This window comes from Myotis brandtii, unplaced genomic scaffold, assembly GCF_000412655.1.
Source record: "Myotis brandtii unplaced genomic scaffold, ASM41265v1 scaffold986, whole genome shotgun sequence".
In the NCBI taxonomy this organism is placed as follows: domain Eukaryota; kingdom Metazoa; phylum Chordata; class Mammalia; order Chiroptera; family Vespertilionidae; genus Myotis; species Myotis brandtii.
In genome coordinates, this window is record NW_005372102.1 from 1560408 (window position 1) to 1577781 (window position 17374).

The window sequence follows — 17374 nt, forward strand, 5'->3', positions numbered from 1 at the left end:
CGCTGCTTCAAAGAGGGCGCTCTTCTGGCCTCCGGAAACTTCCCGCGCGCCCACACCCAGGCACGGGGCTAACAGGCTGATGTTGAACTCCTGCGTCAGGGCATCGAAGGTTCAATGACAGCGTTAATCAGGCCAGGAGACAGCAGGAAGAGGGTAATGCTACGTGCCCGAGGTACACAGGTTAGCAACCGTAAAACCCTAAGCATATCCTGCATCTGTTATAAATAAACGAACAACCCTTACACATGCTCGGTGACTACAGTTCTGGTCTCTTTGGGGTGGTTTAAGTTTAAAGGAGTATTTTCATTTGATTATGAAATCACAGTGTAGATGACAAAACCTTCACTGACAGTGACACACATTGAGCTGACTGCCACCCAGGACCCAGCGAAGCCCTTCACGCTCCCAGAGTTGGAAAAAGGTGGGTTATGCTCAAAAACAGCTGAAATAAATCAAAGTCCCATATAAATGCCACCATTTTGGTTGGAAAAAAAGCATTTCATATGGCGTTGCAATTATTGGTATTATTTTGCCAATCTTTAAAAGTCATGTAAGGGTTTCTTTGGCCAATTTTCAGGTAGAATGTCAACCTTTAGTTAATATTCAGAAAACCCTATGTCATCATAGTGACCCGGACTAAACCTCTTATAGCCACAACCTTTAAAAGCTGTAAAAGTCCAATGACCTAACTTGAAAAATTCATAAATGGGTCCTTAAGCAAACAGGACGGTGAGCAGTCAGCTTCCACTGATGGGTCTGAAAGTGGCGGCAGCCAGCTGCCGGGGCCGGGCTCCCGCTTGTCCCAATGCAGCCGCATTACAAAGAGCCGGAGACTTGGTCTTTGGGGACCCCCTCGCTCGCACGGTCAGCCTCTGCCGCCCACCCAGGCCCTGCCACCGGGGCGGGAAGGAACACTGTCCCGAGTGCCTGGACCCGAGGCCCTGGCTACCGGGCAGGCGTGAGAGCACACCGCCTGGCGGCTGCCCGAGGACCGGAGGGGATTAAGCAACAGGGGCGGGATTCCGACGTACCGGGTGCCTCAGGAACGTGCTCATGTCACCTGGTGGGAGCCGATTCACCAGCTCCGCCCCCTCCAGCAGCGCCGAGTCAGACCTCGTCCAGCACTGGGACTTGACCAGGCGCACGTACCAGTCCTGGGGAGACAGGGCGGTCACGCCTGCAGGGGGCAGAGCTTTGGGGCTTCCGCTCTGCTGGCAATGGGCTCTTACCCCTGCCCAGACCAGAGGGCAGTGGCCGCGGACTGTGGACACGGTTCTGTAACAAGGACCCCTGGCTGGCCGTGCAGGCGGCTCCCAACCACAGAGGCTGCCCTGAAGGCTTGCTCTGAACCTGCTTCACTGTCCAGACACCGTTCCCTCCCCCTCACCTGGCGAACGGCCGCTGTCCTTCCAACTCGGTGCCAGCACTGAGGGTCGCAGGCCCCGTGCCTCAGCCTCACCATCTGGCCTCGTACCCGTCATCTCCCACTGGGGTGGCAGCTCTGCCCCCCCGCCCCCGGGCCAGCTCAGCAGACACGCTCAGCCATCGCACCTGAGCACAGCGATCGCTGCCCTGTGATGCCCGGGCTGCCGGGTTTGGAAATCCAGTTCACACTTAAACTGAACTCCCCAGGGAAGCAGAGCACCAAGGCCCCCAGGTTGGTCTCGAGGTGTGAGGAGTGGAGCGGTGAGGAAGGGGACAGGGCCCTGGGGGTGGTGGCTCCATAGGCAGGGGGCCAGCAGCCTAAGGAGAGGGAGGCCGGCCAAGTGGGCCTGAGCTGAAGGCCTGTGTAGGCGTGCGGCTGTGACCACCCAACACCTGCTCTCCCATCGACGCCCCTGACGCCCCACCAGGAGAATCCGAGTCAGCGCTTCCTTTCTCACCCACCCCTGCTGACCGGGGCCGGACCTCGGCCGCGGGGCCGTGATGGGACCCTGTGCGGGGCTGGCAGGAGCAGAGCAGGCCGGGAGCTGCTGGGAGCCGTGCCAAGTGCCATGATGCCCTCCAACCCGAACCAGTGCTGCACGCTCAGCGCCCCGACTGGGCCACGTGTCACACACACGTGCTGGGCACTCACCTTGTCTGGGCTCACAGTCTCCAGCGCCAGGGACCCCTCCCCATCCAGCGGGTGGGACGTGGCCGGAGGACAGGGGCCCCGGGACCCCGGTGCGGTGGCGAGGCGGAGCCTGTCCAGCAGGGAGTAGAGCCTTTGGTGCCTGGAACCAACCACACGTGGGTCAGAGCCCAGCGTCACCGGAGGAAGCAGCAGAGCTTCTTCAAGCCGCATGCCCGTGCCCGATCCTGACCCGCCCTCGACAAGCCGTGGAGCCCAGTCAGGCCTGTGTCCTCTCCAGGACCACAGCCACGCCCCGTCAGTATTTCTGCCGTCACACTCACACCCACACACGGCGACAGGCACACGTGGCCTGACAGCTACTGCCCACCGCTCAGCGCTGCGACGGGCGCCTGTTCAGACCCGGTGCACACGCCCCACAGACCCATCCCGCCACGCGGTGCCTTCGGGGGGTCGGCTCATCTGGGGAGACACCGTCTCGCTTCCTCAGCTGGGCTGAGCAGTGACTCCAGGGTCACAGTGACAGCAGCTGGACCCACCATCGCTGTGAGAGTGACAGGCAGTCACACTCGTCCCGGCCCCGCGCCTGAGGGGTCCGCCCAGACCGGGTGCCCACCAGCCACGCCCTCCTCCACGCAAGACGCCTCCACCAAGCCGCTCTCACCACCGAGCCACAGTGAGTAACGGCTCTCTCTCTCTGTCTCTCTCTCGGCCCACCACCCGCCGACCTGGGAGGAGAAAGGTCAAAGCTGCTCCCCATTGCTTGGCAGCCACAGCGACACCTCCTAAAGAGACGCCCTGCTTCTGTAAAGGCTCTGCGACTCAGCAAACCAGCTGGGAGGGGAACAGCTACAAGAAGTGAAATGGATGGAGGCGCAGCCAGGCCTGGGCCAGGCCTGTCCGAGGGGAAGCGCTCCCAGCCGTCCGATGAGGTGCTGTGAGCCTGTGAGATACGGCTGGGAACGCAGTCCCTCCACTGGGAGCACGGCTGCCCCACAGTCGAGGGGAGCGGGCCCTACGTGAGCGCCTCCCCCCGCAGAGCGGCAGAGGCGTCCTGCCGCCTTCCCGATCCTGCACGGCGAGGCCTGTGTCTGAGGCAGGTGGCCCCCACAAGCCCTGCACAGCCACCTGGAAGCACAGCTCTCGTCCGTCCTGCGAGTCTACCCCTCACGAGTCTGAGCCCTTATCCCACAGGCAGCGACACCGGCGCTGGCCCTACCTGTGCGCGAGCCCGCGGCTCTGAAGGTGTTCCTGGACCCTGTTCAGTTCTTCCACGGGCAGCTGGGCCACGCTGCTCTAGAGAGAGGAACGCATCAGGTGGCGCCCGCTGAGCCAGCCCGTGCTCACAGAGGACACGCTGAGCCCGTGCCCTCACACTCACACAGAGGACACGCTGAGCCCGTGCCCGCACACTCACAGAGGACACGCTGCACACGCGTGTCAGAGGTGACACGCGAACTCATTTTTTTGGTTGATTTTTCTTTGTTAAATGGCATTTAAATATATAAAATAAATATCAAAAATATAAGTCTTTGTTTTACTATGGTTGCAAATATCAAAAAATTTCTATATGTGACACGGCACCAGAGTTAAGTTAGGGTTTTTCAAAATGCTGACACACCGAGCTCAAAAGGTTCGCCATCACTGGCCTCGGAGGAGGTACAAGAAGCACCCATGTACCCATGTCAGACACACGGGGACAACCGCTCGCCCACGGCTCCTCTCAGGCCATGTGGAGAGCGTGCCTGCGGAGAAAACACCGCCGACTGTTTGGCCTGCCTGCTGGGTTTCCAATGGAAACCAGTGCCTGTGGCTCAGTACCTGTAAATTTGCAGCCAAAAGCATTTCTACCCGGCGACACGCAAGGGTGTCGACCATGCGAGCCAGCACGCGGAACGGGGTACACAGCAGCTTGTCCACGTACAGCGTCAGCACGGCACCCGACTGGCTCAGGTGGATGCCTTCCAGGCACTGCAGGGTTTTCCTCAGAGTGGTGGGCTGGCGGGGGAGAGAGGGAAATCGGCATAAAAATGTCACCCGACCGCAGCACGGCAGCGGGGACTGCCCACAGCCGGCGGGACTTACGGCCGAGAGGTTCTCGCAGCGGGACTGGATGGCCTGGAGGAAGAGGCCGCTGGCGGCGGAGTTGCGGTGCACGGCGCTGATGAAGTCCTGCACGGGCGGCTCGTGCGACAGGCTGATCAGGTCCTGGATGTGGTTCACGACGAGCCAGGTCAGGTGCTCGGAATCGTGCAGGTTCTGACACTGCGGAGGGACGTCAGAGCCCCGCCCTCAGTCTCCGGGAGAGCGGACCAGAGCCACCGGCAGGCCAGCGGAGCGGGGGAGCCAAGGCCAGACCGCAGTCCTCACCCAGCACAACCACGCCTGCCCACCAGTGACGGGCAGGGAGGGGTCGCCTTACAGAGCCTGCCCCCCAACCACACACTGCGGCGAGACCGCTCCAGGGAGACCCGGGGCTCCAAGGGGCAGCCAATGGCGGGAGGAGAGCACAGCCCAGGTGGGGCGTCAGCGGCAGGTGGTGAGCGCTGCCCTCACAGTGCCTGCCCGAAGCCGGACGCCATCCACGCCCACCGCTCCCCAAGCTCCCGTCTGGCCGGCCAAAGGTCTTCCCAGTGACTCTCTCTCCACTTTCGTAAGGTCAGTGGGAAGAGGACTCCCTATAACTGTCACAGTTTCGATAGAATTCCTGAATCCAAACTATGAATGGACCCCACATGTCAACTAGAAAGGGAGGCATTTCACTTAAGGTTTATAAGGAAATGAGAAATATCAATTTGGAATACATCTGCGTTATATATTACTAGAATGTTGGTGAACGACATTCGTGCCCTTGGGAGGGTGAGGGAGGGGTCCCCACAGCCTGGCCTGCGCCCTTTCCCAGTCTGGGAGCCACAGTAGGACAGCCTTAGCGCTGCTGGGGAGGCTTGTGGTTGAGCGGAGCTCCCCCTGTGGGAGCACACTGACCACCAGAGGGCAGCTCCTGCAGAGTGTCGGCCCCCTGGTGGTCAGTGCCCGTCATAGTGAGCAGTTGAGCAGCCTTAGCATATCATTAGCATATTACACTTTGATTGGTTGAACAGACGACCGGACACTTAGCATGTTAGGCTTTTATTATATAGGATCAGTGATGTACAGTGTTAGTTTCAGGTGTACTATAATGATTTTGATGTGTATACATTGTGAAGCGTGAAGCCATGTTCTCCAGCCCCACCCCCCTCGCGCGTCCACACTTACCACGTAATCACAGAAGAGGATGAGCGCGCCTCGCCGGACAATTTCTCTGTTGCACATCCCAAGTTTGGATGCCAGCTCGGAGTCCTCCTCTCCAGACATCTGGGGACTCAGTGACTTCGTGCTGGACAGACTGCGTCGTCTAGAAGGAGCGACAGATGCACTGACAAGTTTCCGGTGGCAGCGAGCTCACTGTCAAACACTGCGGTGGGGAGGCCTGGTCCTGGTTCTGAAGCAGGACTTCAAGCCGCCACGCGGGTGCCTGTGTGAGATGGGCTCCTGGTGGCCCCTCTGAGCGACAGTGAAGCACAGACGGGAAACCGAAGAGGCAGAGAACGACAATGCTGACGGCAAGGTCAATCCTGCGAGCCGCCTGCCAGCTCACTGCTTTCCAGCTCGCTGGCTGCTGGAGCCCCGGCTGGGCCTGCACGGGGTGTCAATGGCCAGAAGACCTCAGGTCCCTACTTTCATCCCAGGGCCAAGCGACGCTACACCCTCGAGGTGCCCACAGAGCCTCTGCTGTGCAGAAACCTCTTTAAAACCAGAGAAGACGGGCGCGTGTCACAGGAAACCGCCCCTTAGGAACCACAGAAAGGCCACTGGGACTTCCGTGCGAGCTTAGCAAGGTCTCTGCCTATGAGGCCGACACACAAAGCCACCTGCGTGGCTACGGGCTACCACACGCTATGGGAAAGGAAAGACCACTTAAAATTGCATCACAAAACATAAAATTCTTGGGAACAAATCTGTAAGGTATATGTAATACTTATTTACTAAAAACACAAGATGTCGTGACAATTAAAGACCCAAACAAATGGGTGGGCCACGTTCAAAGACCAAACGACTCAGTATCATTAAGAAGACAAGTCCCCCAAATTCACCTACAGAGTCACTGCGGTCCCAGTCCAAACCCAGCGGGCCTGTGCGGCCAGCTGAGAACCGGACTCTAAAGCACGGACGTGGGAACACAAAGGCAGTAAGAGAGCCAAGGCCGTCTGAGGAGGAAGAGCAGGCCTCCCGGTGCTAGTGCTGCCGGGGACAGGCGGACGTGGAGTCTGGAAAGGAGCCCAGGCACGCACTCAGCTGACGTCTGAGAAGAGCCCAAGGTAACTCAACAGAGAAAGGACGTGCTTTTAACAAGTGATGCTGAAATTAACTCAAAAAGGTACAAAAGCTAAGGCTGTGAAAGTTCCAGAAGCCACAGGAGCAAATGCGCATGACCGCAGGGTCGCAGAGCTGCCCCCACTCCTTTGCGTGTCCACGGAGCACAGAGCGATGTTCAACGCCCGCTCATGTGGCCAAGTGGGCCCTGTGATGCACACGGCTCGTCTCCCACCGAGCACAGAGCCGCCCGCAGACTCCTACTGCGTGTGCTCCCCGCTGTGGGCCACAGCCTTCCAGAAACACTGCCCCGAGGACTCCGCGGGGGGGCGGGGGAGGAGGGGTCCAAAGCTTTTGTCTCCGCGTGAGCACACATCAAATGTCTGAGTGAGGGAGCGCCTAGAAATTGAGGCTTACCCCGGAACGTCCCTGTGAAACAGGGCCACCCACGACCAGGTGCTGAGCAAGTCTTCTTACAGAGTGAACTACAGGCACTTCCAGACCGTCCTGAAATGTCCCTACGCAATGACTTCAGTGCCGAAGCAGCAGCAGAGCCCCTCTGACTGTGAGGCAGGCCGCTGCCACATGCCTGCTCTGGAGCCAATTTGCGGAGAACCTAGCAGGGGAGGCGGGCGGCAGGAATGGCCCGCAGGACGGACACATCCCCCTGCAGCGGCGCGGGCTCCGGGCTCCGAGTGCCTGGGTCAGACCACATGTTTCTCTACAATGGTGTCCGACAGAAAGATGGACGCACGCAGAACCCTCACAAAGCCCGTGGCAACCGGCCAAGCCCCAGCCCCAGCGGCTCCGCGGCAGGGGGGCGGCGGGCGGGCAGGCGTACCTGGGGGTCTGCTGCACCTCGGCCCACCAGCCGTAGTCCGTGTGGCTGACGAGCAGCAGGATCTGGCACCAGAGCAGCACGAGGGCCGGGTGTGTGGGGACCATGGAGCGCACCTGCGCGTTCAAGCTCTCCAGGCCGTAGAAGCTGCCGTCCGCGCCGTCGGCCGTGAAGAGCCTGGAGGCGGCTGCTGTGATTCTCCGGAACATTCCTAGAAGCAAACCCAAAGCCACACAGATTAAGGGAAACCCTTTGCTCCTCATCGAGGCCCAGCACTTCGGAGCCAGATTTTATGTCAACGATTGTGCACGGCTCTTCCCTGCAGACAGCAAAGGGCAGGAGGCCCTGCACCCACTCCTGCCAACCAAACGGCTCCTGCTGAGAACCGAGGGGCGGCAACTACAGAGGCCACTGGGCCACAGACGGCGGCAGAGAGGGTGGATGGTGCTCCACCCTGGCTCGGCACTCCGCAGGCTGCTGAGGGCTGAGGGCCGGCTGGGCTCCAGGGCCACCAGGACGCTGGGCTGGGCGGCCACACCCTTAGGGGCAGACCCTGTGGGGCTCAGCCCACCAGTTTCCCCACAGCACCCTCCTCGTGCCTGGAGCCATCCCCGGAGTGATGTCATTCTAGCCTCCCTTGGACAGACAGCTCAGCATGCCTCTCTCGGCCGACCTGGCTTCCCCCGTGGGCCTGCGCCCCGTGTGGTGGGACGGGACACACTCTCGCAGGCGGGGGCGGGCAGCACGGCCTGTGCCAGGTGTGGTCGGGAGGGGACACACTCTCGCAGGCGGGGGCAGGGGGAGGCACCCACCAGACTTGAAGATGTGGATCAGACACATGAGGAGCGTGCCCAGCTCCTGGCAGTAGAAAGTGTGCTGCTGCTCGCTCATGTCCACTCTGAGCTGCTTCGTGACAATGTCCTCCAAGAGGATGCCCACCAGCTGTAGGAGAAACCTGCGGAGAAGGGAGGGGGGACGTGACTGAGGGACGTGACGGAGCCCGGCGGCTCCTGTACGTGTGTGTAAACCCACACACAGGAGACAGTCTACAGAGCAAGTGTGAGGGAAGCGATGGAATGTGTAAGCCCACCCTGGGGTGGAGTCCCTGCCTCTATGCACATCTCCCTCCTCCCTGGGAGCTGGCAGCGGCCGTGCCACCCTCAGCGGACTGCCAGGAGGACAGCGTGGCACTGGGCTGTGAGGAGGCTGACAACACGGCACCGGATCGTAACTCATCCATCTCCGCCGCCTGCTCAACGTGACCCTCTCCACACACCCGCACCCACCGATGGCCACGGAGGCGGCTAAGGACATGTCATGGGGGCCCCAGCTGGAAGGTGCACGGCAGAATCGCACCCATGGCACGTCCTCCAAGCCGCTCTGCCTCAGTGGGGTCACAGCGGGCACACCCCATCCAGCACAGCGTGCGCAGTGCCTGAGGCGAGCCCGCTGCCCCCGGAGCCTCTGATGCGATCTGACCCCTCTGTACCCCGGACCCCGCAGGGGCGGCCGCCGGCTGGGGCGGTGTTCGGAGGGCCAGCACCTGGTGGGGAGGAGAGTGAGACCCACTCCCAGTGGCTCCTCCTGGACTCTGAGCTTCAGCAGCAGCGCCGCCCGGATCCCTGCACCCAGGGCGGCCGCCTCCCCACTGCGGCAGTGAGCCCCGCGGTGTCGCCTGGCAAGGAGACGCTGACCAGGAGAGAGGCATGAACCGAGGCCACCGGCAGGGCAGCTGAGGAAGACGAGGGCCAGTCCCGACTTTCTGATCGCCAAACAGCACGTGACTCCGGAGGGAGAGGGACTGGAAGGGTCGTACGCAGCCTACCTAGAGAACGTCTCTTCCGGCAAAGTCTTCACCTGTCTGCCCCCGCTGTGTCCATTGGGTGCTGAGTCCCTGTCCCCGTCCCTTAGCCTGTCGATGACGGGACAGGAGAGCAGGTGCGGGGAGAAGGCCAGCTCCTGGATGCGGGAGAGGACGATGTCTTCGGTGGACTGGGAGATGAGGACCCTCAAAATGGCCAGGATCCCCGAGACCCAGAGCTGGACAGTGCTCACCGACGCCTGGGGAAGGACAGAGAACCATGCTGTCCTGACGGCCGATCTGATGACCGAAAAGCACCCACACTCCCCTGCACCGCGGGTTCTGAAGGCTGCGCTCCGCCGCAGGGAACAGTGTCCAATGCCAGGCCCAGGCCACCCAGCCCAGCGCGGCCCAGTGACCACCGCACCTGAGGCGCCGGAAGGCAGGCACTCACCATGGTGTCTGGGGTGACGAACATGCTCCGCAAAAGCATGTCCACGGGCCGCAGGGAGGACGGGGCCAGGATCTCAAACAACGTGTTTAACACGCCGAGGGCTTCGTGAGAATCGATGTGCATCTGTGGCAATCACACAACCAAAGGCGGACACTGACACTCAGGGCGGTCCCCGCCCGACAACCCGCCCACCCGAGTCATGACCGGCACAGAAGGAGCTCCAACGCTCACAGCCCACCCAGCAAACGCGCTTCCCAACGCCACGGCTCCGCTGCGTTTTCCCACAACGCAAATCTTTCCCTGCGGAGTTCTATTATTCACACAATATACGTTTTCTTTAAAAGATTCAAACACGTAAAAGAACAAAAACCAGGTGGAACTGCACCCCAACACCATCATCATCGCCCCCGTGCACCTGGACACAGTTTTCCTACGTGGGACCAACACACACGCCTCCTCCTCGTTTTCCTTTGCTTCCCCCGCGCCCCATCCCCACGGCGCCCATCAGGAACGAATGTCAGCACATGGCCGCACAGACGCCTCGTCCTCAGCTTTCTCCACTGCTCCTCGGAGAGAGGCTGTTCAGTAACTTGTTCTGGTAAATCATATAAATACCCTGCTTTTCCCCTTAAAACACAACGGCGAACTCCCAAAGCAAGAGGGTTCAAGTCTAGTGTTTTCAGTGGATGCAAAGCATTCAGGTGCAGCCGGCACGGACTGCGGCCAGTCCCTGTCGCTATGACCCACGTCTATACAGCCAACGACTTCTCTGGGAAGAGGTGCCTTTCCAGGTGCAGGGCTGACAGCGTATGCACTGAGCCACCTCACCCGCAAGGGGACGAGACCTCGAGCTCCCGCCGCCTCCACTGGCACGATGCCGCCTGCTCGGGGCACTAGAGTGGCAATTTCTGGGGTCCAGCATCTCCAATACCCTGTTCCTGCCTTCGGTGCACACGCAGGCCAGCCTTCCGCACCCACCCCTCTCCTCCTGGGGCCGCCGCCCACGTGTACCCCTTCTTAGGGTAACCCCCCCACACAGAGGGGCTCCACCTCCTCCTGGTCTGCCAAGCGCAGCCTGAGCCCCTGGGGCTCATGGACTGGCCCCTCAGCAGCCAGGGCTGCTCCCCCTTCTTCCCACACTGGCTGTCCCTTCCCCACGTCCTCATCAGTGAAAAGGAGAAAGATGTCGGCCACTCTAGGGATTAATGGGGACACGACATCCCTGGGCCCTGGGTCCCACACTGTACAGCAGGGACAAGAGCGGGAACAGCTCACTGAGAGGAACGGAAGCTCCCCTGTCCCGGGACCCGTGCAGACACTGCTGTGGCAGATGGACGTGCGTGAAGGAGGCCGGCCCCCCTGCGCGGCCCCCAGCGCGGCGCCCCCCTCCCCCAGCGCGGCCCACCTGCTGCTTGGCGAGCATCGGGAGGAGGATGTCAGCCACCTGCCGCGACAGCCGCTTCCACCGGTCCTCGCTCTCCTTGTGGCACTGCTGCAGGACCAGGATCAGCATCTCCAGCACCTGCGGGCGGCGGGCGGGCTGTCACTCCTCCCCACTCGCCATCCCATCCCGCTCAGCGGGGGGACAGCAGGGCCAAGCCACCTGAGCCCAGCGACGGCCTGATGAGCCAAGAACTGCCCCTGGGACACGGGGCCAGGAGCAGCTCCTCCAGGGCCCGCCCGCCTCGCCCTCATTATTCCTGTGAAGCTACGAGACTTCATAACCAAAGAGACGGCACAAACAGACACGACACTTACACCCACCTCTGGCAAACCCCAACACAGCCCGACCGAGCACCCTGCAGGCCTCACGCCCTCAGGGGCCCAGGCATCTCCCACCGGGGCACCGCCTCTCAGCGGTGGCTGTGCCTGAGCAGAGGGCCAGCGGCCATGTCTGCGCAGAGGCAGCTCCGGGCCTGGCCCTGGTGAGCGTGTTGATGGCGGCTCCTGCCCAGAACAGCAGACACAACAATTGCCACAGGGCCTGCGAAGCTAGAAACCTTTCCCTGCCTGTTTACAGAGAATGAGAACGGAGCAGATTGAGAAGGGTGCCCATCGGGTCTCTAAATGCAACTGCTAGAAAAGAGAGGCCTGCCCTAGCCAGTTTGGCTCAGTGGATAGAGCGTCGGCCTTCGAACTAAAGGATCCCAGGTTCGATTCTGGTCAAGGGCATGCACCTTGGTTGCGGGCACATCCCCAGTAGGGGGTGTGCAGGAGGCAGCTGATCGATGTTTCTCTCTCTCTATCCCTCTCCCTTCCTCTCTGTAAAAATCAGTAAAATCTATTTAAAAAAAAAAGAGGCACCCATGTAAGCCCACCCCGCACAAAGCCCTGACCACCCCGTCCCACCTGCCTCTCCCTTTAAGGCCGGTGGCTGTACCCTTACTGCACGAGAACACCTGCAGCAACCCCCCTGCCCAAGGCCAGCGGCCCCTCTGTTCACCCACAAACCAGTCCGAGAACGGGGCAGCCGGTCCCAGGCCGCCCACCAGCCCAGCGTGCTGGCCGAGAGCGGGGGGCTCACACCTCCAGAGCAGGTGTGCCTATTATGGTGGTTCTGGGACTTAACTAAACACCACGCATTTAATTAAGTCTGACCGAGACTGACCACAGCGAGGAAGCAGAGACAGTGCTCCTGAGAAAAGCTCCTGACTTGACAGGTTTGAATTCAAATAGCTGGAAGGAAGGACAAAGTGAGCAAGGGCCAGGCTGCTGGACACGCTGCGAGAGAGGAGTCACTAAGAAAGCCAGACTCTGCACTTACACTGCCTCCAACTACCTGAGGTTCTCGCTCAACTTTAAGGATAACAGAACCAGAACCACTGAGAGAGCGAGCTCCGCGCGGCCCCTCGGTGCTCTGGTCCTCCCCACGGGGCGGGGCTGCTGCAGACAGCCCCCCAGACCCCCGGGGCACCCAGCCGGGCCCCAGCCGGCCCAGAGCCACACCCACTCTACCAGACGGTGGCCCGCGGCCCCTGCGGGGACGACGCAGGACGTGACGGCCACGGGCCCTCACCTGATGGTACTGGATGAGTCTCAGGAGCATCGACACCACCACCTCCTTCTGGGTTTCCAGCTCCTTCCCTGCGTCAGCTTTATTGGTCCCTCTTAAAACGAAGAGGTCGTGGACGATGGGCTGCAGAGCCGGGATGGCTGGGGGACAGAAGCTCTGCTGAGAAGCCGGGGACGGCACGTCTGGAAAGCCCATGCCTCCTGCCACAGCAGGGAGCACAGCAAGGTCCTACGGCAGCGGGACTGTCCGTGTGCACGAAGGACACGTGTTTACGTCAGGCCCTATCTGTACCGCACAGCGTTTTACTGCTTCTCTATTTTTACTTAAGTAGGTTCTAACTCCTCCGAGTAAAGAGTGTGCCCCCTCCACGTGCACAAGCACACACGTGTGAACACACGAGTGCACATGCACCCATGCACACACACACGGGGGCCACACAGCAGAGCAGTGCGGACACGGGGGCTGGGCTCAAGGACCAGCCTGCGGAGCAGCCAGGAGGAGGGAACCGCAGCGAAGGGCTGTCCTGTTACCGTGGGTCACGGCCTTCCTCCCGCTCGCCATGATGCCGTCGCAGAGCTGAATGATCTTAGGAATCCCAATGATCTGCTTTGAATGATAGCGCTCGTAAGACAGAAGGACCAGGAAGAAAAAGATGTTTGGAATGATTGCCTCTGAGTCCCTAGAAACAAAAACATCCACGTAGACACTCCCTTAAAACTGAGATACACGATCAATGAAGCAATACGAAACCCTCCACGGGAAGCGAGAGCTCGCCCGAGAGGCAGCCCCAGCGGGCTCCTTCCGTCCATCGCTCACGGCGCCTTCCCGTCTGTGCAGAGCCCGCGGCCGGCAAGGCTGAGCAGAGAGCACCGGCAGCCCTGGGCGCCCAGCAGAGCTGGCTCCTCGGGTCCCTCAGCTCCTCACTCTTCAGTCCAAGAAACTGCCCCAAGCAGGAAAAGGAACCCACTCACACTCAGGCGTCACATGGCTCGGAGGAGAGCGGGGTCTCTAGCCCCCGGGCCTCTCAGGACGCTGTCCTCGGCAAAGATCCCCAGCTACTCATTAAGCAGTGCAGAAGCTAGCGAGTGGGAGCCCTGGCGGGTGGCTCGCTGGCTGCAGCATCATCCCGTGCACCAAAAGGTGGTGGGTTCAAGTCCCATCAGGGCACATACCCAGGCTGTGGGTTGGATCCCCCATTGTGGTACGTACAGGAAGCAACCGATCAATGTCTCTCTCTCTTAAATCAATAAAAACATATCCTCAGGTGAGGATTAAAAGAGAAAGAATTTTAATTTTCAATAATTATACTCCCACACCTGCACAGGGAAGCATTAACCCTTCCTGTGTAGCAAGCAAAGCTGTAGCTGACATAAGCGCATGGTAACTGCCTCTGCTAAAGCCAACCACATCTAAACGCTCTTTAAGGTTAAGAGCTAGTGTTCAACAGATCAGATTTCATTTAGCAACTGAGTATCATAATTAGATGCTGTGAAACCTGACAGCATCTGTGATTAACAGATGCAGAACAGCTTCTAAGCTAGTCTTCAGATACCCATTAATTTTATTTATTTTTTATATATTTCCACCAATTTCAGAGAGGAAGGGAGAGGGAGAGATAGAAACATCAATGATGAGAGAGAATCACTGATCGGCTGCCGCCTACACGCCCCTGACTGGGGATCGAGCCCACAACCTGGGCATGTACCCTGACCGGGAATCGAACTGTGACCTCCTGGCCCATAGGTCGACGCTCAACCACTGAGCCACACCGGCCTGGCCTCATTAATTTTTAAGAGAAACAAAAATGCATAGCAAATTAGTCAGATTTCCATTAAAAAATACCCAGCAAAAATGCCTAACCATCCACCCTGACTGCTGTGGCTCAATTGGTTGAGCATTGCCCCATGACCGAAGAGTCTTGGGTTCAATTCCTGGTCAGGGCACAGGCCTGGTTGCGGGCTTGATCCCCAGAGTGGGGAGTGCAGGAAGCAGCTGATTTGTGATTCTCTCTCATCATTGATGTTTCTCTCTCTCCCCCTCTCCCTAAAAAAAGATCAATAAAAACATTTTTTTAAATGCCTAGCAGTCCTTTAAAGTATGTTCATGTTAATAATCTAAAACTACATGCACTTACGTAACAAGAACAAGAGTGTAAAAGCAGAAAACTCCGTTACCTGAACTGGCCCACTTCAATGTACTCGAACTGCTTCAGCACGAACCCGATGAACACCTGCAGCAGGAGAGAAGCGTCACTTCAACAACGAGAACGAGAACGCGCCCCAGGCTCCCTCGCTCCCCACTATCTGTGTAAATCTGTCATTGACAAGAACTCAAACGTATTTACTGCGTCAGACTAAAGCTTCGGGCCCTTCCAGGGCCCCTGTAAACATTTCCTGAGCACGGAGGAGACCTCTGGAGAACAAATAATGAACTCGGGGGACACCGGGCAGTACCGCCACACCAGGGCCTCCTTGTCCAGCTCGAGGAGCCCCACGCGGGGCGCTGGGTGGTGCAGGATGGCCCAGGAGCAGACGCAGTGCGTCAGGCCCGCGTGAGAGCCAACAGTGGTCCCACTCCATTCCAAGCACCACCTGCTCACCCAACCTGAACACGGACTGCCTCGCCCGCTGCGTTCTCCCCGCCGGCCCTGTGACCCCCCGCACACAGCCGGCGCTCAGTAAATTGGAATGGAGCTCAGTGGTCTGCGGCTCGCTTCCCATCGTTCAGGAAGCCTGCGTGGCCCTGAGAACTGCGGAGCCAGGGCACCGAGTGGCGAGAGCCAGGGAACCAACATGAGGGGTTGCTCGTGGCCAAGCCCCAACGCTACCAAGTCCGGTGGCGGGACAGAGCTGTACGGGCCGAGGCAGGAAGCGCCGGCTGCCGATGGGCTCAGCGCGCCTGCCGAGAAGCAGGCCTGTCCATGCTCAGGTGGCCCCCAGCGTTCACGTGCCAGAGGCGGCTTCGGGAGGAGAAAGCAGCGTGTCATGCCACCTTGCACAGGCTATGGGAGAGCCTCTGGCCAATGTGACGAGGGTCCAGGGTGACCCCAACAGCCCAGAGCAGACGGGGAGACCCCCAATGCGCGCCAGGCCCGGCGGCCAGTCCTGGTGAGACGCAGAGACTGGCGGGAGGAACAGCGCCTTCCTTGCCGTAGGTGGCGGTGGCGTCTCCCTGCGGCCACTCTCACCAAGTCGCGAACAGGTGCGGAGACGAAAGGCCCAGTGACTCACCTGGTCTGAGTCCAGGAGACAGTAGTTGACCCGCAGCTGGACCAGCTGTGCCAGCAAGTCCAGGACCTGCCTCTGCAGCTGCACGGACGTGGTGGTCGTGTACTGCTTCAGCGCCTTTATGACCAGAGGCTCGAACAGCCGGATGTGACTGTGAATGGCGTTCTAGGATGAGGCAGAGGGCGCCATGAGCGCGCCTCCGCTGCCAGGCCCAGGCCGCACGGCGCCCGGCCGCTCTCCCACGCGCTCTCCGGTGGCCCCGCGTACCTTGTCTGCACGCGTCTTTGTGATGCTCGAGAGGTTTGTCTTCAGCTGGGTGGACACCTTCTGCAGCACGTCGAACCACCTGCCGATGGAGACCGCCCTTCACTGCTCGGCCGGGACTCAGCGCGCCCGCGTCGGCTCCTCCTTCAGTGAGGACAGCCAGGCTGCTGTGAGTCCCGGCCCGGCGGCGGGCAGGACGGTGACGGCCATGGAAAGGGAGTCGGGAGACAGCACTTGGTTTTCTTGGAAAAAATTTTGTTGAAACACATCAATTACACGCTTCTCTTTGTGAGAAACAGCTGAGAGGACCGGGACACCCCGCACACACTTGCTTGTTATTTACACCGTGTTATCAAAGCGTTCGCAGAGCCTGTCCGAGACGCGGACATACAGCAAGCGCGTCCCGACGTGAGGCCGGCCACACCACGGCACGGCCCTCGGCCCTGACTCTAGTGCTCTGACACGATAGGGGAACGTGCTCTCCTGCTCCTGCGCACGCAACTCAAACGCCGGCTCAGGACTGGGTCGTTCCAGAGACAGCTAACTACTGTGCTGCAGGCCGCAAAACCACAGCCATCAGTGTCGGTGAAGACATCAGCACAGTCACGAAGCACAGAGGCCACCAGGGCTCCCCACCCACACACCTCTGCGCACCGCCCTGGGCCCGTGCGAGGTGCCCCTTCACCTGAAGTGACCCCAAGAGTGGCACGACACACGGCCCTCACGTAGGGAGTGCGGGGCGCACCGGGAAACACCACGGCCTTCCCACGAGGACGGGCTCGCCATGATTCGGCCGTGACGTTGGCGCCGCCCGCCGCATCCTCTGGCCCAGCCACTGGCCCCTCCCTGGCCCGCGCTCTGAGGCAGGCGGGCTGGGCCGGGCCTGCAGCGCCTCCGTGGCAGCACGTTTCCCAGAGGTCCCTGCACGGAGCGGGCCCCTCGGGGATGCTGGCTCCTCTCTCTGTTTCTCACAGATCAGTCCCTGCTTGCTCCCTCTGTTTCCCCCACGGCCGTTCCTGCCCCGAGTGCCGCGGCAGGGTTACCCGGAGGCGTCGTGGTCCGGCTCGGCCTGCACCATGTTGCGCAGGCTGGCGTCCGCCAGGGCCTGGGTGAAGTGGGTGTAGGGAGCCATGAAGCAGTAGTGGTACAGGCCGGGCCTCAGGCTGGACGAGCCGAGGCGCTGGGCTCGGCCCTGGCACTTGCTGGGGTTGGACGACAAGCCATCAAACTGGGAGGCCAGGTTTGTCCCAAAGAGAGTCTTGAGCAGCTAGAGAGAGAGAGGAGGCCGTCAGCACGCCCTGCACACAGCACGAGCCCCATGCCCACAGGAAGCCATCAAAGACGGTGGCG

At 60.4% G+C, this 17374-nt stretch overlaps 1 protein-coding gene across 1 annotated transcript in view; it reads right to left on the reverse strand.

The window, feature by feature from the left end:
• HTT (huntingtin) overlaps positions 1-17374 on the reverse strand; it is a 100908-nt gene that overhangs the window by 20687 nt on the left and 62847 nt on the right. Inside the window, exons 30-47 of the mRNA XM_014533453.1 lie at positions 17068-17291; positions 16028-16106; positions 15764-15925; positions 14708-14763; positions 13064-13212; positions 12537-12673; positions 10926-11042; positions 9521-9643; positions 9091-9326; positions 8078-8220; positions 7269-7476; positions 5330-5468; positions 4160-4339; positions 3896-4072; positions 3294-3370; positions 2078-2216; positions 1032-1154; positions 4-90 (exon numbers count right to left, since the gene is read on the reverse strand). Coding sequence (XP_014388939.1) covers positions 4-90; positions 1032-1154; positions 2078-2216; positions 3294-3370; positions 3896-4072; positions 4160-4339; positions 5330-5468; positions 7269-7476; positions 8078-8220; positions 9091-9326; positions 9521-9643; positions 10926-11042; positions 12537-12673; positions 13064-13212; positions 14708-14763; positions 15764-15925; positions 16028-16106; positions 17068-17291 — 2556 coding nt within the window. The remainder of the gene's footprint in view (positions 1-3; positions 91-1031; positions 1155-2077; positions 2217-3293; positions 3371-3895; positions 4073-4159; positions 4340-5329; positions 5469-7268; positions 7477-8077; positions 8221-9090; positions 9327-9520; positions 9644-10925; positions 11043-12536; positions 12674-13063; positions 13213-14707; positions 14764-15763; positions 15926-16027; positions 16107-17067; positions 17292-17374) is intronic.